General features: G+C 40.5%; 1 protein-coding gene across 3 annotated transcripts in view; it reads right to left on the bottom strand.

Annotated features, from left to right (window-relative positions):
- mideasa (mitotic deacetylase associated SANT domain protein a) overlaps positions 1-23,549 on the bottom strand; it is a 55,729-nt gene that overhangs the window by 20,659 nt on the left and 11,521 nt on the right. For all 3 annotated transcript variants that reach the window (XM_055232082.1, XM_055232081.1, XM_055232083.1), the window contains exons 3-9: positions 19,013-19,222; positions 12,409-12,751; positions 9,053-9,122; positions 8,136-8,272; positions 7,260-7,363; positions 1,142-1,217; positions 1-21 (exon numbers count right to left, since the gene is read on the bottom strand). The exon at positions 1-21 is cut by the window's left edge and continues 68 nt beyond it. In XM_055232082.1, the coding sequence (XP_055088057.1) occupies positions 1-21; positions 1,142-1,217; positions 7,260-7,363; positions 8,136-8,272; positions 9,053-9,122; positions 12,409-12,751; positions 19,013-19,222 (961 nt within the window). The remainder of the gene's footprint in view (positions 22-1,141; positions 1,218-7,259; positions 7,364-8,135; positions 8,273-9,052; positions 9,123-12,408; positions 12,752-19,012; positions 19,223-23,549) is intronic.

Here is a 23,549-nt window from a genome sequence, read left to right as displayed (position 1 = left end):
CTGGAGTCCAGCTGTCCGATCCTGACACATAACGCAGGCACAATTTCAACATGTCCAAGAGCATCAACCTTTAAAATATGATCTGTTTAACTAATACACAACAACATGTTTGTAGATGTCTAAAATGCAGGGTTAGCAGCTTTTACACAGAATAAGACCCCATGGAGACAAAGGAAGGGCATATGACAGACAGGGGCATTTCACAACATGTACAGTATATAGAGGTCTAAATTATAGGGTTAGCAGCTTTAACACAGAACACAAGGACAGAAGAATTATAAGAATGGGTTATTACAATGGGTTTTTGCTAATAGAAACCTGAAAAATTACCCAACCAGACAAAATCTTGATAAATGTGTACACAAGACACGAGACTATGAATAAGAAAAATGTCAGATAGACCTAGGGATGGGTGATATGTCGGTTCCAGTATCTATCAGCCAATATCAATATTGTTTTGTCAATATGGGTATTGGCCATTATCAATAATCAATATTAATTGTTTTTTTAATTGCCCCATTCTTTGCCCGTTTTGAACACATTAATGTGTACAAATAGCAATACAAACATGTAACAACTTATTTTATATTCCAAAATATTTTGCTATTATTTTTACGAAAGTGAAAGTTCATTTGTGATCTTTACTAATTTCTGGGCCTTGTAATGGATTTCAAAAATAGCCTTTCCCATTTGCATTGATCACAGCTTTCCACTTTTACCATTTTGTTGACCCTGACAGGGGAAATATGTGAAGTGAAAACCATTTCATGTGAATTCATCAAGAAGAGGGGAGAAGGCCAAGGATTTGCAGTGCTGTCAACAAAGCAAAGGGTGGATAGGTGGACAACTTATTTTATATTCCAGATACATTTTGTTCTTATTTTTGCAAAAGTGAAAAGTGAATTTGTGATCTTTACTTAAGAAAAAAGCTGTGGGCCTCACTATGGAATCTGAAAGCTAAATATCGTTTATCAGTCCATCAAAAATCCATATCGGCCCATCCCTAGATAGAACCCAATATATTTATTATCATTATATTTATTTCCTAAATAAAACCACTCAGTGATGTAGATTTCCTTGTGGATGTGTATAGTGTAAACACATTGGTTACAGTTGGTTTGAGGTGTAGTCCAGTCCTGACCTGAGTAGTGGTAGTTGCACAGGGGGTGGTCTTTAGGGAAGAGCACGTCCTGCAGCATCAGACGCCCCACTGTTTCCTGAAATAGAAAGTGACAGAGTTATAATGTAACACAGGCAGTCACTGGAATTTTGTTCCCTGGCAGGACAGTGTGGGTCCTGCACAGCTCCCGTGTCCCACGGCAAGAACTGATTCTAGTTTAAATGCTCATTTGGAGGTTGATTTCGCTGCTGCCACTGTTGCTTCTTGTTGTTCAATTGTTTTCAACAACAAGTGCTGAGTTAGGACGGTTCACACACTGTGGCTTGATGTGTCCATCTTCTCCGCAGCGAAAACAGAAACCAGGCTTCAGACATGATAATGATGATGCCGGCATCTTCTGTCGTGGATGTAGATTTGGGACTGGATGAGACAACTGATGAGCAGGGAAATAGTGAGAGCGGCCAGCTGTCGTTGTAGTTCCGCCACTTGTTTCGAGAGTGAGGAAATGGCAGCACACACTCCATCTTCTTCCACTGTGAACTAAGCTTCAGTAGCAACTCTCTGCTTAGATGTTCCCAGATGTTGCTTCATCCGTTAAGGCTTGTTTGCTTCATGATCCTCCTCAGGTCTCAACAGCATCAGCAATTCTGAAAATGGGGGTGGATTTGTTTTCCTCTGCTTCAGCTGGAGCTCAGAGATGGGGATGTCATCCCAGCATCCACCGCAGAATTGACTGAGCAGGTGCCTGTTGAGCTCACTAGGCTTCACGCCTCCCCACTTGATGGCTAGACTCAGAGCTACTTGCCGCCGGTGTAGATATGCAGATGTTTTTTCCCCGGAGTCTTGCAGAGTGCTCATGAATTTAACATAGAGCTCTTCTCCTTGTACTGTCATACATGAGTCGAGATGAGGAATGTAGGTTTCTGCCGGCAGGTCTGTGCTGAGATGTTTCACTACGTCTGCAGCAGGTGGCAGAAGACTGTCGAGGATGTGCCTGGATTGTTGGATGTCTGAAATGGCAGGGTCTTTCAGAATGAGGTCCACACCAGAACACCATGTATCGTAGGCCACCTTATGCTGTGGGAGGGGAACTCTTCCGGAGAATGTGTGCAGTCTGTGGGATGAGCGCATGGAAATGTCATCACTCTTTACAATATGTTCAACTACATATCTCTGCATTTCTGATGGATTGACTTCAGCAGATATGTCCCTTGAAAGTCCTGCTCTTGTTCCAACCGCAGGTTGTGTGGAAGGCGGGGGGAAGAAGCAGCAGCAGCAGCCAGGTTGTTTGTTGATGAAACTGGATCGGCAGCCATTTTGAGTTGTGGAAATAGAGCGCCGATCATTTTGTGATCTGGTGCAGTGACAGGGTTCTACTTGGTGCTTTCTGATGAGACAGGGTGCAGTTCAGTTACAGCTTCATTTATTTGAGTCATCAGCTCCTGTAACACTTCAACAAAATCTTGACCAGACATCTTAGTCACTTGTTTTAAGTCAGCAAGGTAAGTCTTAGTGTTTGTGCAACCTACACTTGCAGCATGAACTTTTGACAGGTTTTTAATGCAGTATTCATTATGTGCAGGTTTAAATCTGTACAGCAGTACTGGATTTCATAAATCAAAATTTTAAAAACACATTTTAAACTCAACAACAAACATTTCATGATATTCAGAGTCAGGCGAGTTTATCATAACTGAACGCTCTATAGCGCCGTATTGCAGCATAAAATCTTCTACCTCATCAACTTCTCATTTAGGATTGGCACTCACAGTAACCGCGTTTTGAATGTTAATATCGCGGGACTCAAAAATGTCCATGTTGTAAAGGGTTGGTGAGGCTGCAAAACAAAACATGTATTATTAACTGTTACACCACCTCCTGGCTAGCTCACCACATTTATGTAGCATATATGTAGCACATGTGACTCAGGAAGGGGTGAATTAATATTTTGGATTTGAATATTGAGTTGGGCTGGACCAGAAGAAATAGGTATCGGCTCGCTGGAAGGTGGGAGAGCAGTATAATAATACAAGAGGTCACAGATTTACTTTTTAGTGGCTGGTGCCATATATTGAAAGTGAAAGATTTTGTCTCAATATCTGACCTTTGAGTTAAGGCAAATTAAGGGCACTTCTGGAGTTAGAGTTTGTTTCACAATAACACAATGCAACGCACAATGCAACACTTTCAGTAATATCTCCCCAAAACAGGAGGTACACAAAGGAAAAGATAACAATAAACAAAAATGGTTTGCCACTGATGTGGGCTTAAATGTCCATATATTGATCAAGGGGTCCTTGAGGTTATAGAAATGTGAGTGTGTTTGAGTCTTTGGGAGGGACAGGCTGCACAGCCTCCTACCAGACCGCAGAGGTTGTCAAGCTAATCGTGTGATGTTCTGGTTCTTTGTAGGGCTCCTAGCTCACCATCTGGTATTTTTCCCAACTCGGGCACACCTGGCCAAATCCCCGGTTTGTATCGGTACCAGCAGTCTACAGTCCCTGACAAAAGTCTTGTCGCTTATCCATTTTGTAGAAATAAAAGCTTATAACCTGACTTTAAATTAATTGATTGGTTTTAGAAATGTCTCATATGAAAGCTAAAACCCTCCCAAATTATGCTCAATATACTAAAATAAATAATGCTACACTGATCATTTAATGAACACAGAAAGGTCAGATTTTGGCAAGGCAAAAGTCTTGTCGCCTTGTCATATGATGCACCCAATCCTAGATTACAGCCTCACCTGTGATCAGTTACTGATCAATCAATTAGTGGGTGTGTATAAAAAGAACCCCAGGACACCAGACCTCCACATTAACTGCAACTTGACCTCTGACAACATGCCTAAGATCCACCCTGAGACCAAAGCGTTAATTATCAAGAGGCTGAAGACCAGATCCACTGCTGAGGTGGCTGACACCTTCAATGTGTCTCAGCGTCAAGTACAAAGAATAAGAAAAAGATCTGAAAAGACTGGAGATGTTTTTGACAAGCCCAGGTCCAGCAGACCCCGCAAGACAACTGCTCGGGAGGACCGTTTGTTGATTTGAAAATCCAAGGCCAGCCCCTTTTCCACTGCAGCAGAGCTCCACCAGGCCTGGTCACCTCAAGTCCCTGTGTCAACCAGAACAGTTTGGAGAATTCTGTCTCGAAATGGCCTCCATGGTCGAATCAGTGCACAGAAACCAGCACTAAACAAAAGGCAATTAAAAAAACGTGTGGCATTTGCCAAGGCCCACAGCCTTCTAAAAGGATGGACACTGGAAAAGTGGCAGAAGGTGGATTTCTCAGATGAATCCTCGGTTGAATTACATCACAGCAGCCGCAAATATTGCAGGAGACCTACTGGAGCCCGCATGGATCCAAGACTCACCCAGAAAAAGTTTGGTGGCGGAAAAATCATGGTCTGGGGTTACATCCAGTATGGGGGTGTGCGAGACATTTGCAGGGTGGAAGGCAATATCAATAGCCTAAAATATCAAGAAGTATTAGCTACCTCTTACATTCCCAACCATAAAAGGGGTCAAATTTTGCAGCAGGATGGTGCTCCATCGCATACTTCTATCTCTACATCAAAGTTCCTCAAGGCGAAGAAGATCAAGGTGCTCCAGGACTGGCCCAGTCACCAGACATGAACATCATTGAGCATGTCTGGGGTAGAATGAAAGAGGAAGCATGGAAGGCAAAAACCAAAGGATCTTGATGAACTCTGGGAGGCATGCAAGACTGCTTTCTTTGCTATTCCTGATGACTTCATCAACAAATATATATATATATATATATATATATATATATATATATATATATATATATATATATATATATATATATATATATATATATATATATATATATAAGATAAAGATAAGATCATGGCCCGAATGAAAACAAGGCAACCCCGACACCACCTGCAGAGACTAAGTGAAGTACCATCTGAAGATGTGAATGCAGCATTGAAAGCGATCGCTACCTCAACAACCATCACACATCACATAGACCAATGAGCTGATATACACTTCAGCAGTAGTGATCCTAGAGATGCTTGGCTATACCCACCATGGAAACGACAGTTAGAGGCTAAAATCAAGGCAGTGCGGAGGGAAGTGAGCCAACTGTCAGAGGCCCAGAGAGGTGCAATGTAAAGTACCCAAGAGGTACAACCAGATGTCCATATCTGAAACTGCCAAACAAAGGCTCCAAGCCCTGGCCAGCTGCCTAGAGAGGTACACACGAGATAATGAAGCCAGACAAATAAACCGTCTATTCGCAACTCAACCGGCGAAAGTGTACGCTCAATGGCAGGGTAACAACACCAGAGCAGTATTGAACAGTATTGGAAAGGCATATGGGAGAAGAAGGCATCATAACAGCGATGCACAGTGGCTGGTGGCTCTGAGAGAAGACCACAGCAACCTCCCCGAACAGAATCCAGTATTATCACAGTGGCAGAAATCCAGGAAAGAGTCTCAGGCATGAAAAACTGGACCGCACCAGGCCCTGACATGATCCACGCCTACTGGCTAAAGAAGCTCACTGCTCTCCATGAACGCCTGGAAGGGCATACGATCCTGATTTAGAAGGATCCCTCAAAGGGTACCCCATTCAACTATCGGCCAATAACCTGTCTCTCCACAAAATGGAAGCTCATGTCAGGCATCATCATCTAAGATAAGTGGGAACATGGATCAATACATGAGCACAACGCAGAAGGGCATCGGCAAAGATACCAGAGAACCTGTGCACTGCCTGGATAGATTACAAGAAAGCCTACGACTCAATGCCACACACATGGAACACACACTGAATGCCTGGAGCTGTACAACATTAACAGGACTCTAAGAGCCTTCATTGCAAAGTCGATGAGGTTGTGGAAAACCACCCTTGAGGCCAATGGCAAGCCACTTGCACAAGTGACCATCAAATGTGGCATACACCAGGGAGACGAACTGTCCCCACTGCTGTTCTGTATAGGTCTAAATCCCCTCAGCCAAATCATCAGCAACACTGGCTATGGATACCGACTCAGGAATGGGGCCACCATCAGTCACCTCCTCTACATGGATGACATCAAGCTGTACACTAAGAATGAACGAGACATCGACTCACTGATCCACACCACCAGGATCTACAGCACAGACATTGGAATGTCATTCGGGCTTGAGAAGTGTAGCCGGATGGTGAGAAAGACAGAGAAAGGTAGTCCACAGAGAAGGGGTCTCCCTCCCAGAAAGGACAATAGCAGACATCGACACACCCACAGGTGTCAGAATGACTGTAAGTTTGTCTGCTGAGCATTTATACACTATACATATTTTTTCTCATCCTCGCCTAAATTTATTTGTTAAAATGAAGGTGTAGAAACCTGCAGTAGGTCACTGGGGATGAAAATACACTAAATCTCAACTGAAAATATTGTTGACCACTTACATTTCAAATTTAAGGTCAATACCTATAAAAATTAGATTTTTACACTAATTTTATCAATAGTAAATCCAGGCCTCTCCAAACCTATCCAAATGGAGACATTTGTAGAACGTTTGGAAAAAATGCAATAACTTTTGAATGTTTCAACCCACAGACATCAATGAGGCCTCTACTGAAAGCTTACACTTAGAGGAATCTGCAATCTGCACACCTAGCTGCTCTATTACTGTACATTTATATATCATATCGAAACACAATATAAAATGTATATTTGTATATAAAATAGTCAAAACAAGTGGTATGGGTCAAAATAAATATATATTCACAAACCACACACTGCAAACAGTGAACAAACACACACACTTCAAAATGTAAACACACACTGCAAACTGAAAACACACTGTACATGATTATTACTGTGTGATAGTCATGCGACAGTGGCTCAGTGGTTAGAGCTTTGGTCCCCCAACCCAAAGGTTGGAGGATCAAGTCCCTCTTGGGACTGTCATTGTGTCAAGGACACTACGAAAGTGGTGTGTGCGTGAATGGTCAGAGGTGCGCCGATGGCGCAGATTGGTATTAGCTAATGTAAATTGTGTATATATATATATATATATATATATATATATATATATATATAGTAGATTATACCCTGCCCTCTTTAAACTGCACCCATTCCCCCATGTTTCCCAGCTGACTGCAGGTGTCTCACCAGCACATCTCCTCCACTCTGGAACAAGCAGTGCAGGGCCAGCTCCTGGTTGGTTCCTCCTCCCCTGAGAACACTGGAGCACGCCATATTCATCAGGTCACGCACTGCACACAGAACAAGGACTCAGTATAAAATATTACCCGCTAACACAGTGTTCACCTAGTAGAAACTACTGACCAACTATTCGGAGATTTTTACCACGTTATAACATTGTTCCCTCATCAAAAACATGCCTGAAGTGGATTTAGACATCATTCATGCATGTCTGAAATTCAAACCCTTCTTACAGTTAGCAGTACAGTCCTATCCAATGCTCTGCCCACAAGCCTACGTCACCCATGCCCCCACAAAAAAAAACATATGAACATGTTTTATAAATTTCTGTTTCATTTCTGATGCTCTGAGTCCCCCCTTACTTTGCAATCCCCCTTCAGAGTAACACCACAGCCCAATCAGCATGCATCCCTCTAATGAAACTACTACATCACATCAGGTTTGTGAAGTTGTACTGTATTGTTTTGTGTCATGATTTGTATATTCATGGAAAATTGTTTTGCAGGAACATGTCTTGCTAACCCTAAAGAGGGTTCAAATAGGGCCCAGGAGAGATGGCTAAATTACTCAAATGTGCATGGATAACATAAAACCCCTTCTGGCATGTTTTTGATGAGGAAAACTTCGGAGAAAGCTCCAAAAAGTAAATTTTGCAAAATACCTCCTCTTTAAAGGTTTGGAAATATATTGCGATATTGTACTACACATGAGCACACAATCTCATGGCCATTTTATCTCACTCCCATCTCTATTATACAGTAGTCCAAATATAAAAAACTAAATAAAACTAACCCTTGTGCCCCTCCCTTTGCTCATACTGACCCAGGTCCTGTCCCCCTGCGGTGGGGTCCTCCAGGGGGCACCACAGCAGATCAGCTTTATGCAGGTCCTGCTCACATCTCCCAGGGCTCTGTAGATCCGGGATCTCTGCCTGGTACTGCTGCCCGATGTTGATGCGCCTGGGCACATCAACAAAATGTTCGGTTGTACACAAGATTTAATAAAGATGTATTTTAACAGTTGATCATTTTGAGATTCTTAGAGTCCTTATATTTTTATAGACCTGTATTTTTGGCTGAGGTCAGACTATAAGAATCTCAAATGTATGAAAACAAGAAGGTCTTATGAACCTAACAGGCCTATAGGATATATACACTGCCTGGCCCAAAAAAAAGCTGCCACCTGGATTTAACTAAGCAAATAGGTACGAGCTTCCTGTAGTTGGTCAGGTCTAGGTTCAGCAACAGTCTGTGCTCAAAGAATGAGGTCAGCTGACTACCTGAATATAATGATTGATCAGGTTATTCCATCAATGGATTTTTTCTTCCCTTGTGGCACGGGCATATTTCAAGACAATGCCAGGATTCATCGGGCTCAAATTGTGAAAGAGTGGTTCAGGAGCATGAGACATCATTTTCACACATGGATTGGCCACCACAGAGTCCAGACCTTAACTCCATTGCAAATCTTTGGGATGTGCTGGAGAAGGCTTTGTGCAGCGGTCAGACTCTACCATCATCAATATAGGATCTTAGTGAAAAATTAATGCAACACTGAATGGAAATAAATCTTGTAACATTGTAGAAGCTTATCAAAACAATGCCACAGTGAATGTATGCTGTAATCAAAGCTAAAGGCGGTCCAACAAAATATTAGTGTGTGTGACCTTTTTTTTGGTGGTGACTTTTTTTGGCCAGGCAGTGTATTTTAATATTTACAAAAGGGGGAGGAGGACTTACGGCTCAAGGCTTACTGGAGTGGCATCAGTGACGATAGTAAGAGGAGATTCTTCTGAACTGGCTGTACTTGCTGAAGAATACAATGTAAAGTATTATGAATTATAATTATTACTTTAATAAAAAATAAAAAAACTTCCCTTTGATCCATACACCAGTTTGAGACCACAGAAAAAAAAACTTAAAAAAAAATTGTTTTTTGATATCATTGCATTGATATCATTCTAAAATTTGGCACAATTTCCCATAAGCCATGATCAGAATGTGATGTCATATCAGAATGTGATGTCATATGTAATGTCATCAGAATGTGATGACGTAACAGGAACTAAAAGAAGAGACCACATCAGTCCTGTACTAAAATATCTGCACTGGCTTCCTGTCGAGCTTAGAATCAAATTCAAAGTCCTCCTCCTGACATACAAAGCCCTAAACGGTATGGCCCCATCCTATCTGCAAGATGCTATTGTCCCGTACCAGCCAAACAGAGCACTCCGCTCTCAGAATGCAGGACTATTAGTGGTTCCTAGAGTGTCCAAAAGTACAGTGGGAGGGAGAGCATTCAGTTACCAAGCTCCTGTGCTATGGAATCAACTCCCTGCTGATGTTAAACAGGCCCCCACAGTCTCTGTATTTAAGACCAGTCTTAAAACCTTCCTCTTCGGTATAGCTTATGACCAGGTTACTTAGTTTAATGTCACTCCGAACTAACTATGACCAGATTGGCTGGGAGTGACATTAAATCCCGGGATAAGACAGGCTGCAGTAGGAGATAACTAGCTGGGGGAAGTATGGCAACCTGAGCACTATCCTCTGCTTCCTCCTATTTTCTCATCAGCAATGCTATTCTGTTGTCCCCTGTCCCACTCCCCCTGTGGAGTGTAACTCTTTCAGATGCCCCGATGACAGCTGGACCCTCTCCTCCTCCCCGCCTGGCCCTCCTCCACCCGGCTCCCTCTCCTCCTCGCCTGGCTCTCATCCTCCTCGCCCAGCTCTCCTTCACCTCGTCTGGCCGATTTTTCTTGTTTTCTCAGATTTTTCCTGTTGTTTGATTTTCCTGTTTGTTTTTGTGTGTAGGCAGCACGGTGGCTGAGTGGCAACACTCATGTCTCACAGCAGAAGGTTTGGTTTGATCCCCGGGTCGCCCAGGCCTTTCTGTGTGGAGTTTTGCATGTTTCTCCCCGTGTCTGGATGGGGTACTCCGGTTTCCCCCATCAACCAAAACATGAACGCCCTTCGAGACAACTGTTGTTGTGATTTTGGGCATTACAAAAATAAAATGAAATGAAATATCAGAATGTGATAATGTGATGTCATATGAGAATGTGATGTCATCAGATTTTGATGTCATCAGAATGTGATGTCATATCAGAATGGGATAATGTGATGTCAAATCAGAATGTGATTTAAACTTGGAATGTAATTTAATCTTGGAATGTGATGTCATAACGGAATGTGATTTAATCTTGCAATGTGATTTAATCTTAGAATGTGATGTTACATTGGAACGTGATTTCATATCAGAATGTGATAATGTGATGTCATATCAGAATGTGATGTCATATCAGAATGTAATAATGTGATGTCATATCAGAATGTTATAATGTGATGTCATATCAGAATGTGATAATGTGATGTCATATGAGAATGTGATGTCATCAGAATCTGATGTCATCAGAATGTGATGTCATATCAGAATGGGATAATGTGATGTCAAATCGGAATGTGATTTAAACTTGGAATGTAATTTAATCTTGGAATGTGATGTCATATCGGAATGTGATTTAATCTTGCAATGTGATTTAATTTTGGAATGTGATGTTACATTGGAACGTGATTTCATATCAGAATGTGATAATGTGATGTCATATCAGAATGTGATAATGTGATGTCATATCAGAATGTGATAATGTGATGTCATATCAGAATGTGATAATGTGATGTCATATCAGAATGAGATGTCATATCAGAATGTGATAACGTGATGCCCTCTGCAAAACTTTTCAGACTCTAATATTTTCTCTTTTGTCCTTTATTGCATCATTTTCAGATAATTAGATAATGATTAGGGGTGACAGTGGCTCAGTGGTTAGATCGAGTTGGATTGAGTCCCGCTGGGACCAAGTTCTGTCGTTGTGTCCTTAGGCAAGACACTTCACCCACATTGCCTAGTATGAAAGTGGTGTGTGTGTGAATGATAGGTGGTGGTCGGAGGGGCCGATGGTGCAGATGGGCAGCTGTGGCTACAATAGTAGCTTACCATCACCAAGTGTGGAAATGAATGAATAATGACTGTAGTGTAGCGCTTTGACAAGCCTGTAAAGTGTAAGCCATTATTATTAGGTTTTTGGCATGCGTGTAAACTTTGCCTCTGTCTACTTGTAGCTCTTATAGAGACAATGGAGTCCTGTTACTCTGTGAATGGAAAATATCCTGGCAACTACATCCTTTATGTGAAACAATAGTAAAGAGAACGTTCTTTGTCATCTGTGCAAAAGGCCCTTACAGGCTGTTCAGGGTGCACAGCTCTGTACTCAGTCACAAAGTTAGGGCAAATATCTGAGATTACTGAGAGATTTCTTAGAGTCACTTTTGAGTCACAATTGTATTAAAAGTATGGTTACACTTTATAATAACAGTGTTACATTACAGTAAGCTTACACTACCAACTAACTTTCAAAATTAATTTGCTAGTGTAACTTTTTCATTAAGTTATTTCTTCATTTTTTAATTTTAGAAATAGTTTCAATAATTCAATCATTTAAAGGTCTTAGATTGCACAAAATTGATTCTTGTGGGCTTTCACTCATGTTATAATGCTATTATCCGCTCAAAAACATACCTGGAATTGTGTTTTGTTTCATTCACATGTTTGAGTAACCCTTTATTCTTAGTCTGTCTACATCCCCAAAGTTGAAATTATCCAAATGAATGTAGTGAAGATGTATGGAGTTTAAAAAGACAGTGGAGCACTTCCTGTATTACCACATGATATAACAAGGTGGAACAGAGTGTTTTCTGTTTGAGAGAAGAACCTAAATATGCAGGGTTTGTGTGTTACACATGTGTGAAAGAAACAAAACACAACTCCAGGTCTGTTTGTGAGGAGGAAACATTATAACTTAAATCAGAAAATAGCGTAGGTGATTTAATGAATAACAATATAATATTTGTCAAATGTTTTTTAGTTATTTACTTTTTTAAACCCATTTATTGCTATTTTTACTTTTATTTGCTTTTTTATGTGTTAGTACTAGTAACATCAAACTCAGCCTTTACAACTTTTGCTCTTGTCTTTTTTTTTGTCCAGTATATATATATATATATATAATGTATATAGTTTGTGAAAAGCCACTCACTTAGGCGCAGCAGGCTGACAGTGGCAGATTTGGGCGTCGCCTGAGGGGGCAGCGCCTGTGTCCCGGCGGCCATGTTTGAGAGGAAGGTGGAGAAGTAGAGCCCTGACCCCCCTCTGAGCGGGGACAGGATGGGAGGGGGTGTATAGGGCGGCAGCACCAGGGGAGGATCCAGTGGGCGTACAGGGGAGCGCAGGTTTGACTGGTAAGGAGTAATACTGGAGTACACAGATGGGGTGATGAAGGAGGAGGGGCGCGGGGGGGGGATGATCAGAGGTTCAGGCCGAGGACGACGCTTTGGTTTGGGCTTCCCCTCTTCGTCTGTCCCCGAGTCATTCTCTCCATCCTGGAAGAAAAAAATACCACATTCAACATCATACTTCCTTACCGATTACAGTGAATTTTCAACACAATTACAATTTTTGAAAAATTTCCAAAAAGTATTTCTCTTTCACGCATTTTTTGTTTGGAAAAAAACTATACTGCATTAGGGTTAGGGTTAGATTTGCAGATTTGCACGCTTAACGCAATGATAAGAAAATCAAGGCGCTATCTCACAAAATGGCTCTAAAGAGCCCTCTTGAATATTTATTTTCAAATATTTATGAGATAATCTGTTTGTCATGGACTTGGGAAAAAATTCACAGGGGCCTTAATCGTGATGGGGCACAATGTTAGAAAGTCAAATGACTCTAGCTTAAATTTTCATTCTTCTTTTCTTCTTTATTAGAAGAAAACTGCGTCCAGAGCCTGGAAAATGGCAAAAATCAAGTAGTACACACGCCCCGACATGGAAGTGAGTGGTACCAAAAATTAGAACTCGATGAGCTCTAATTGTCACCAAAGACCCCGAGAAAAAATAACGAAAGACAACTCAGTAGAGCCACCTCAAACTTTGATTTTCATTGGGCCAATGGGAGCCCGACCCGGAAAAGTCAATGTAAAAATCTGAAACTTGCATCAAAAAATAGAACATGTCAGGACATGACAAAAATGATATTATGGCCCTGCCCTAAAATGTACAGGAAGTCGGCTATATTAGATCAAACCCAGGACTGACAAAAGCGCACACCCTCACATTTAGGACATCTCCTCACACAGCTTTCATCGTGAACACAAATTTTGCCAAATCCCACTAAACCCATGTGTGATTAAAGATTATCAATTACATTTTGATTATGACTTTGGATGTGGTCAGGGTGAATTTTCAACAAAATCGCAATTTTTGGAATATTTCAATAAAATATTTCTCTTTCACACATTTTTTGTTGGGAAAACGCAAATACAGCATTTATGCACATTCGTAAGCTGAACGCAATGGTAAGCAAATCATGGCTCTATCTCATAAAATTACTCTAGCGCCTTCTTCAAATTTTATTTATAAAAATTCGTAGAAGACAATCTATTTGTTGTGGACTTGTGAAAGATTTCAAAGGGGCCTTATTTTTGATGAGGCACAGTGTGAGAGAGTCACATGACTGTTATGGTTTAGGAGAAAAATAATGGATGGAAAATGCATTATTCCATTATTAGTATTATTATTATACTTACCGCGTTGAGGCCATTTTTGACCAACTGAACATTAACAAAAAGTCAATTTTATTGGACCCAAAATTCAAGTTTGGTGAAAAATTAATTATTTTGATGTTCAAAAAAATTATTCTTTCAAAATGACTCAATAGCACCACTTCCAATATCAAAATATATTACAGCAATGAGAGACCGTTTTTATCGTAGACAAATGAAATTTGGTACAAACATAGAACATGTCAAGACAAGTAAAAAATTATATTATGACCCCACCCTAAACCCTACAGGAAGTCAGCCATTGTGGGCGGAACCCCAATTTGAACAGGAGGCTTTGGCCTCATTTCCAGGTACTCCACCCACACATTAGTTTCGATATGTGGATGACAACTGGACCAAAATCAAAATTCCGGATCTGGAGCCTTTTATTGCACATATTAATGCTGTGGATCCAAACATCAAGTTCACACAGGAAGAAGCCAAGGAGAACAAACTGGTCTTTTTAGATTGTGCAGTAACAATAGAAGAGGACCGGCGACTCCAGCAACTCCAGGTAGAAATTTACACGAAGCCTACATATACAGACCAATACCTGCTGTTTGACTGACACCATCCAATGCAGCACAAACTCGGAGTGATCCGGACACTACAACACAGAGCTCAAGTGGTTCCCACAAACACAGAGGGAAAAGTAAAGGAGGAGCAACATGTGGAGAAAGCCCTCTCTGCTTGTGGATATCTAAAATGGGCCTTCAATAGATCGAAGAGAGGTAAAAAACAGGACAACATGGAATCTGAACCCAGAAGGAAAAGTGTTACCATTCCTTACACAGCGGGTGTGTCTGAAAACATTGAGTACAACGCGTGAACACTCAAAATGCACCGCGGCAACGCCAGATTCGCACCACCCTAAAGCTTGAAAATTCCCTGCAAAAATACAGGGTGGCCAAGACGCACATCCACCATAGACTTTGCATGTAAACTCAACCCCCCCTGACGCCTTGGTGTGAATGCACCATTATATTAAGTCTCCCCCCTAAATCCTACAGGAAGTTGGCTGTTGTTTGCAAAACCCAAATTTGGCCACTTTTGAATTTTTTACACAGTGGATTGTCATTCAAAAACTTGCAAACTGGTCAAAATGAACTTGACTCATGTGCAGTTACAAGCCATTTCAATTATATGTATAAGTCATACATGTAGTGTCCTATTCCCTGGCATTAATATACATTTTCTCCATAATAAATTTCTGAATGCTTTGATATACAATTAACATACCTGACACATTACATTGCTCGAAAGCGCCCCCTTGAAATTTTTAATGGAGGCCAAACATTTACATTGCCACAGGCCTTTGACATTTGGCATGGACATCTGTCATCTCACACTAAACAAAAATGCCAATGAGGGCATACCTTTATTAGCAATCGTGTTACCATGATAATGTCAAGCATTTATCATAGAAATACATAGGTTCTGGTTAAATTGGTTGAAAAAAAAACCTTTGTCATAGATCATTGAATTTTGGCAAACGTATTCCCCACAACATACTGAACAAAAAACCCAGTGAGGACATACCTCTATTTCCAACTGTGCAGACGTGACAATGTCAGAAATGGTCTCTCATTTAGACACTGATTTTGGGGGGAGGGGCAATGGAAGCACAGACGATAGGCAGGATATTTGCAGTGGCATGTACCCTGCGGTCTCAAGGGGTGGCAAGGGCCTTTATCACCACGCGCAGCTTTAATAATAATAATTATTATTGTTATTGGTATTATTATTATTATTAATAATAATAATAATAATTAAAACTGCAAGCAGTGATAAAGGCCCTCGCTACCCCTTGCGACCACGGGGTACATGCCACCGCGGAGTTCCTGCCTTTCGTTCCCGCTTACATCGCTCCTCCCCCCAAAATCAGCTACTGAGTAATACTACTCCATTCACTCCAATGACACCATTTATCACATTTTCACGCCTGCACGGTTGGAAATAGAGGTATGTGTTCATTGGCTTTTTTGTTCAGTATGATGAGAGGAATATGTGTTCCTAATTTCAATGGTCTATGACAAAGTAATTATTTTTCATCCTTGTAGACCAAAACCCATGTATTTCAAAGAGAAATGTCAGATGTTGTCATGGCAGCACCTTTCAAAATAGAAGTATGGTGTAATTGACTTTTTTGTTCAGTATCGGAGTAGGGATGTCCATGCCAAATTTCAAATGTTCGTGACAAAGTAATTTTTTACGTGCCCTTTAAAAATTTCAAGGGGGCGCTGTGGAGCAATGTAATATTTGATACGTGTAAATTGCATATCTATGCACTCAGATCAAGATTTTGAACAAAATGTTAATTAATGCCGGAAAATAGGAAACTGCATGTGTGAGCTACGGGCCATTTAAAACTTCAAAAAACATACTTTTTCTTTGCAGGCTGGCCACACCCACATTTTATAGCTTCCATAAATTCCAAAAGAGTTCCCTATAATCCCACATGGGTCTAGTAAATTGTGACCATTTTGCAAGTTTCTTGACTGAAAATCCACGACATAAAAAATCTAAATGTGAGAGTTAAAATTTTGAAAAAATGGGGTTCCGCCCACAATGGCCGACTTCCTGTAGGGTTTAGGGTGGGGTCATAATATAATTTTTTACTTGTCTTGACATGTTCTATGATTGTACCAAATTTCATTTGTCTACGATGCAAAAGGTCTCTCATTGCCGTAATGTATTTCAAATTTTGAGGGGGCGCTATTCAGTCTTTTTGACACATTAATTTTTTTGCACATGAGAATTCTAAATTTTTTGCCAATTTTGAATTTTAGGCCATAGTTTGGTGAGTGTAGAGCATCTATTTAGTCTACAACAAAGTCCAGTAATCTGAACCCCATTCATTTCAATGACACATTTATTATGTTACCACGGTAACATAGTTGCCGATAGAGGTATGTTGTATTGGCTTTTTTCTTCAGTTTGCCAAGCCAAATGTCCCTGCCGAATTTCAAATGTTTATGTCAAAGCAATTTTTTGGGTCCAATTCAAAAGTTCAAGGGGGCGCTGTGGAGCAATTTATTGTCTGACCTGTGTAAATTGTATATCTATGTGTTCAGATCAACAGTTTGAATAAAAAAGTATATTCCTGCCGGGACATAGGACACTAACTGTGTGAGTTACACGCATTTAAAACCTGTAAAAAACGTCTTTTTTCTTTGCAGGCTGGCCACACCCACATTTTATTACTTAGAAAATTCCAAAAGAGTTGCTTATAATCCCACATGGGTCTAGTTCATTTTGACCAATTTGCAAGTTTGTTGAATGAAAATCCAAGGCGCAAAAAATCCAAATGTGAGAGGTAAAATTTTGAAAAAATGGGGTTCCGCCCACAATGGCCGACTTCCTGTAGGGTTTAGGGTGGGGTCATAATATAATTTTTTACTTGTCTTGACATGTTCTATGTTTGTACCAAATTTCATTTGTCTACGATGAAAAAGGTCTCTCATTGCCGCAATGTATTTCAAATTTTGAGGTGGCGCTATTGAGTCATTTTGATACATTAATTTTTTTGAACATCAAAATAATACATTTTTCACCAACCTTGAATTTTGGGTCCAATAAAATTGACTTTTCGTTGACGTTCAGGGGGTCAAAAGTGGATTCAAAGTCGCGACCAAAATAATAATAAGAAGAAGAATAATAATAATGGAAACGCATTTTCCACCCATTATTTTTCTCCTAAACCATAACAGCTACAGTCATGTGACTTTCTCACATTGTGCCCCATCACAAATAACGTCCCTGTGAATTTTTTCACACGTCCACGACAAATCGCTTGTCTTCTACGAATTTTTGAAAATGAAATTTGAAGAGGGCGCTAGAGAGCCATTTTGTGAGAGAGTGCCTTGATTTGCATATCATTGCGTTCAGCTTACAAATGTGCATAAACGCTGTATTAGCGTTTTCCCAACAAAAAATGTGTGAAAGATAAATATTTTATTGAAATATTGCAAAAATTGCGATTTTGTTGAAAATTCACCCTGACCACACCCAAAGTCATAATCAAAATGTAATTGATAATCTTTAATCACACATGGGTTTAGAGGGATTTGGCCAAATTTGATGTGTTTCTGATGAAAACTGGGCGAGAAAATGTCCTGAATGCGAGGGTGTGCACTTTTGTCGTTCCCGGGTTTGATCCAATATGGCCGGCGTCCTGTACATTTTAGGGCGGGGCCATAATATCATTTTTGTCATGTCCCGACATGTACTATTTTTTGATGTGAGTTTTGGATTTTTACGTCGACTTTTTTCCGAGTCGGGCTCCCATTGGCCCCATGAAAATGAAAGTTTGAGGTGGCGCTACCGAGTCGTCTTTCGTTATTTTTTCTCGGGGTCTTTTGTGACAATTAGAGCTCGTCGAGTTCTAATTTTTGACACCACTCACTGCCATGTCGGGGCGTGTTTACTACTTGATTTTTGCCATTTTGCGGGTTTCGGACGCGGTTTTAATGAGTCCCTCGCCGGGACGGAGTCCCAGGCTCGGGCCTAATAATAATAATAATAATAGTGATGATCATACAGCACTAACTTTTTAGCAGCACATTGGGGACAGCGATAGATGTATGCATTTGCATTATTCATTCTCAGAGGTAAACTGATGGAAGTAAGACTGCTAATCTGCACCACAGGCCTTTTCATCAACCACAGGCCATCACCTTTGTACTGTTTCATAGTTTTGAGCTTCCTAGCAAGCCCAGAATGTATTCTTTATACAGAGGGATATCAGTCTGGCCACCACTCGCACCGTCGCACTGCGAACCAGGCTCAAACACGACCTTCCAGTCAGATTTCTTTATTTCTGTTACGCATGAGAAAGAACCATGGGTGCCCTTGGCTAATCCACCTGTTAATCACACCCACCGAGCTCACATCTTCATACTGGAGAAGTGGGTACTCCGGATCAGGCAAAGGGGTGACATTCAGATAACTATCAGAGACAGGAACAACTGTGGCAATACTGAAAAGTCATGCCTGTGCCTGCCCAATAAATCCCAATCCACACAAGCTAGTATTAACTCACCTGCATGGGGCTCTCCGCAACAGAGTTCCTGAGCGAACGCCTTCGGGCCACGATGACCGAAGCTTTGTAGAGGCTCTGACCCCCACAGCGGTCACTGGTCCTGTGTCGGTCCAGACTGCTGCTCCCCTCTGTCTCCTGGGGTCTGGGCACAGGCACTGATACGGGCATGACCAAGGGGGCCATGGAAGACTGTCTGCCCACTGGGACATCCTGAAGGGGCAGAGACAGAAGGGAAACTTCAACCAAACAACAATGAATACATTCAACCACATGACACATTCAGTTTTCTCTGAAGTATTTTTTTTTATTTGTGGCATTGTAATGAAGACCCACACATCTCAAAAGGTCTTGGATGTTGGATTTTAGGTATATTAGCTATATATGATTAGTATAAGTAGCAGCTGTAGTAGTAATAGCTTAGGGCAACATAAGCATCATTGGTTGAGTGGTCAGATCCATTGATCCATAGGTTGGCAGTGCGATTCTAACTCACACAGATGAATGCTGTTGTTGTGTCCTTGGGCAAGACACTTAACCCACCTTGCCCTCAGTGTCTGCGTACACTGGTGTGTGAATGGGTGAGTGGTTCCTTGTTGTAAAGTGCTTTGAATGCCTTGAAGGTAGAAAAGCGCTATAGAAAAATGTGACCATTTACTTTGTAGCAGTAATAATAGTAGCAAAATATTAGTAGTAATCATGGCAGCAGTTGCAGTATGTTGGTATAGTAAGGACAATTTGTAAAAATGTTGGTTTTGGCCTGCTCCATTGATACAATTTGGATTTGCCCTGGAGATAAACCTGGTTTGGCCCAAATTTAGTCCAGTTCTGTTATTCCCAGCACATGTGCAAAGGGAACATTCAGCTGGGATTCACAGAACTGTAGGTACATTCATAACTTTGATTTGTTATTAGTCTTTATATTGGAGTAGTTTACAAGCAAAATATGGGTGAGTGGGTGCGTCGGCCTCTCCCTGCTCCAGCCTCCTGTTGGAGCAGAGGAATGTGGAGGTGTGCAGACATGCAGAGCACACTCCTGCTACACACTGCATCCACTAAACCCAACCTGTGTAAAACCTGATCTGCTTGTACCACTGTGGTCAGAGAAGTGACTTGCAAAAGCTTATCTCACTGTTCAATGTATGGAGGTTTTATTTACCTCTACACAATGTTTAAATGTGATCAAGAGATGAATGAAAAACAACAGGTTACGTCACGCACTGTACACTTCTCCACCTGGGCGATTGAATATCCAAAATCTCAGGCAAAACAATAACATCTCCAAGGAGACAGGAAAGTGGAGGACTGACTAGAAAAGTTACACAGTGTGCATCATTAGGGTTAGGGTTCATTATTTCAGTAGCGGAATGATCACAGTTAATCCAAATAATCATTGCAGCACTAATTAGCAGGATTCAATAAAATTGTATGTGACCTACACTTACAATTACAACTAAACCTGGGTTGTCAGTAACTTAACAAGTTTTTCTCATGCTCAGGATGTGGACAGGCCATGCCTGACTAGCATTGATTCGTGATTGGGGTTTGGGGTTTAGGTAGAGACAAATCAGATCCTTTTAGGCTCAAACCAACTGGATTTCAGCATTCAAACTGGCAACCCAAATGAGAGACTCGTGTGAGGCTCATTCTGCTTTCTGATTGTTATAATTTGGGGTTTTAGTTTAGATGATTATCCAAAGAACTTGGCCATCATGTTCAATGTTTTTGTACTTAAAAATAAAAGTTATATTAGATTTGAACACATCTGGGGACACGGTTCAGGTTATGTTTATGGAATTAAAAAAGGAAAATCGTGCATACAATTCCTTTAAACTGAGCAATCATCACAAAGACAATGAGAAAAATTAAGTTTTGGGTCAGTATGTTTGGCATGGGTGTATTTGAGCTGCATGAGTGCCAGCAGCAGCTCTACAGTAAATGGTGTCAGGCCGAATAAGGCTCAGCTTACTCACACACAGGATCAGGGAGAAGACTTTCAGGTCGGGCCAGTCTCCACAGCGCACGCACCCATGTACACACAAACACACAACCCAAGTGATTTACAAACACACAACCCAAGTACACACAAACACACAACCTAAGTGCACACAGACACAGAACCCAAGTGCACACAAACACACACAAACACATCCCAAGTACATGCAATTCAAGTGTATGACAGGTTCTGATGAGGCTCAAATTTGGAATTAATCTGGTCTCAAATTTACTTTCTATTGTAAATACAAATGATTGTTTTACACCAATCAAGAAGCAGTTTAAGATGAAAAATACACCACTAGTCATAAATTTGGAGACTTTTTCATTGATGTTTCTTTTTTATTTCCATGATTATTTACACTGGAAATTCTCACTGAAGCATCAAAACTATGAATAACACATATGGAATGTAGCAAAAAAAAAATCAACAAAACAAAAATAAAGCCATAATGACTTAATTTTTTTTTTTTTACTATTTAAAAATACCCACCCTTTGCTTTGAACCCTGGTTTGCAGTTTTTGCATTTCTTGACCCTTACATGGCACACCTGTGAAGCGGAAACCATTTCAGGAGATTTCATCAGAAAGCTTTTGCAGCGCTATTCAAAAAGCAAAGGGAGGCTACTTTAAGGATATTTTAACATTTTTTTTCTTTGCTACGTAATTCTATATATACTGCTTCATATATTTATGTCTGCTGTGTGTGTGTGTGTGTGTGTGTGGGGGGGGGGGGGGGGGGGGGGGTAAGAGTTCTGTTTTAGAGAATTCCACATTCATGATGTCACACCAATGGCAAAATTTACACGCAAGAAACCCAATATTTTAAACCTTATTTCAACAAAATAAATGTGTTTTCTTACATTTATATTTGTCAAATATTATATTAGGGCCAGGATATAGATATATATATATATATATATATATATATATATATATACACACACACACACTTATATACTATAGTCATTATTCATTCATTTCCACACTTGATGATGGTAAGCTACTATCCTAGCCACAGCTGCCCTGGGGCAGACTGACGGAAGCAAGGCTGCCAATCTGCACCATCAGCCCCTCCGACCACCACCAACCATTCGCGCACACACCACTTTCATACTAGGCAATGTGGGTGAAGTGTCTTGCCTACACTCTAACCACTGTCGCCCCATCGATCAGAAGAGTGGCTTTGCTCCGGGTTTTGTTGAATGTGTATGTCTTTTTTTTTTATATTTTTGCAATGGAATAAAGACATAATTGAAATCATGATTATATGTTTTTAATCACACAGACACAGTTTTGAGATAACAACAAAGCATCAGCACATCGTGCACATGTGTAGCTGCCATTGTGTGTCTACGGCCTCTTCTGCCCACAACAATGCAGCATGCACACAGAACCACAGATCCTCTAGCACAGTCAGTAAGCATTTGTTCACTATCTACTGTAATAGTATTATTAACATGTATAAGGAATAGTGCCTCTACTTTAAATCCAATGTTAATCCAAGCTCAAATGGTTCTGTTTAGTTGTGCATAGGACTGAAAGGCTTTTATTCTGCCTCTTCTCTTGAATTTTATAATGATTATGTTTTTATGAATTATTCATTATTGTGCTATACAAATACGCTTGCATTGCCTTGTGTAGCACTTGAACATGTATTGGCTAAATCACAGGCATCACATCGATACAATGGTTCACAAAACATGTATAATGTGTCAAGCAAGTTTTGTTTAGATGCAATAAGACACCAGCCAAATGTCTGGACACACTTTGTTACTTATGTTTCTTTTGCATGATTATTTACATTGCAGATTCTCAGTGAAGGCATCAAGACTATGCCGACACATATGGAAAGCAGCAAAGAAAAAATAAAACTAAAAATAATAATTTGTTTCAGATGTCAAAATAGCCTTTACCCTTTGCTTTAATTACTGCTTTGGACACAATTTCTTGACCCGAACAAGGCACAGCTGTGAAGTGAAAACCATTTATCATGAAGATCATTGAGAGAAGACCAAGGGTTTGCAGCGCAGTGCAGTCAACTAAGCAAAGGGTAGATACGCTGAGGATTTGAACATAAAATATAAGATGTTCATTTATTTTTCACAGATTTCTTGGCTACATACTTTCATACATCTTGTTTCATATATTTGATGCTGTAGTAGTAGTGGTGTGTCCAACCTTTTGAAAGGTAATGTATATCTCCACCAACAGGTGGCACTAAGGGCCATAACATGCCAAATGCTACAGCAGAGGTTAGGTGTTCAAAAAAATGTACTGCGTAAGTAGGTCTGTCACGATAATTACTATATGGATTTATTGTTGAATATATAAAAGCTAGTGGGGTGATTTTTGCCATTGTCGATGTGTAAGGTCAGGTTTAAAAAGGTCGTAGAGTTGAATAAATCACTTCTTTAGCTATTTACTGGTTCCGCTGTTTATTTGTTACAGTTCAGTTCATACAGTTTATTTAAAAACTAATTTCAATATTATTGCTTTGTGCAGGCATGCCCAAACTGTGGCCCGGGGGCCAAATGCAGCCCTC

The sequence above is a fragment of the Periophthalmus magnuspinnatus genome, chromosome 24 (assembly GCF_009829125.3).
Source record: "Periophthalmus magnuspinnatus isolate fPerMag1 chromosome 24, fPerMag1.2.pri, whole genome shotgun sequence".
Lineage (NCBI taxonomy): Eukaryota > Metazoa > Chordata > Actinopteri > Gobiiformes > Gobiidae > Periophthalmus > Periophthalmus magnuspinnatus.
This window is presented reverse-complemented; position numbering and strand designations above follow the sequence as displayed.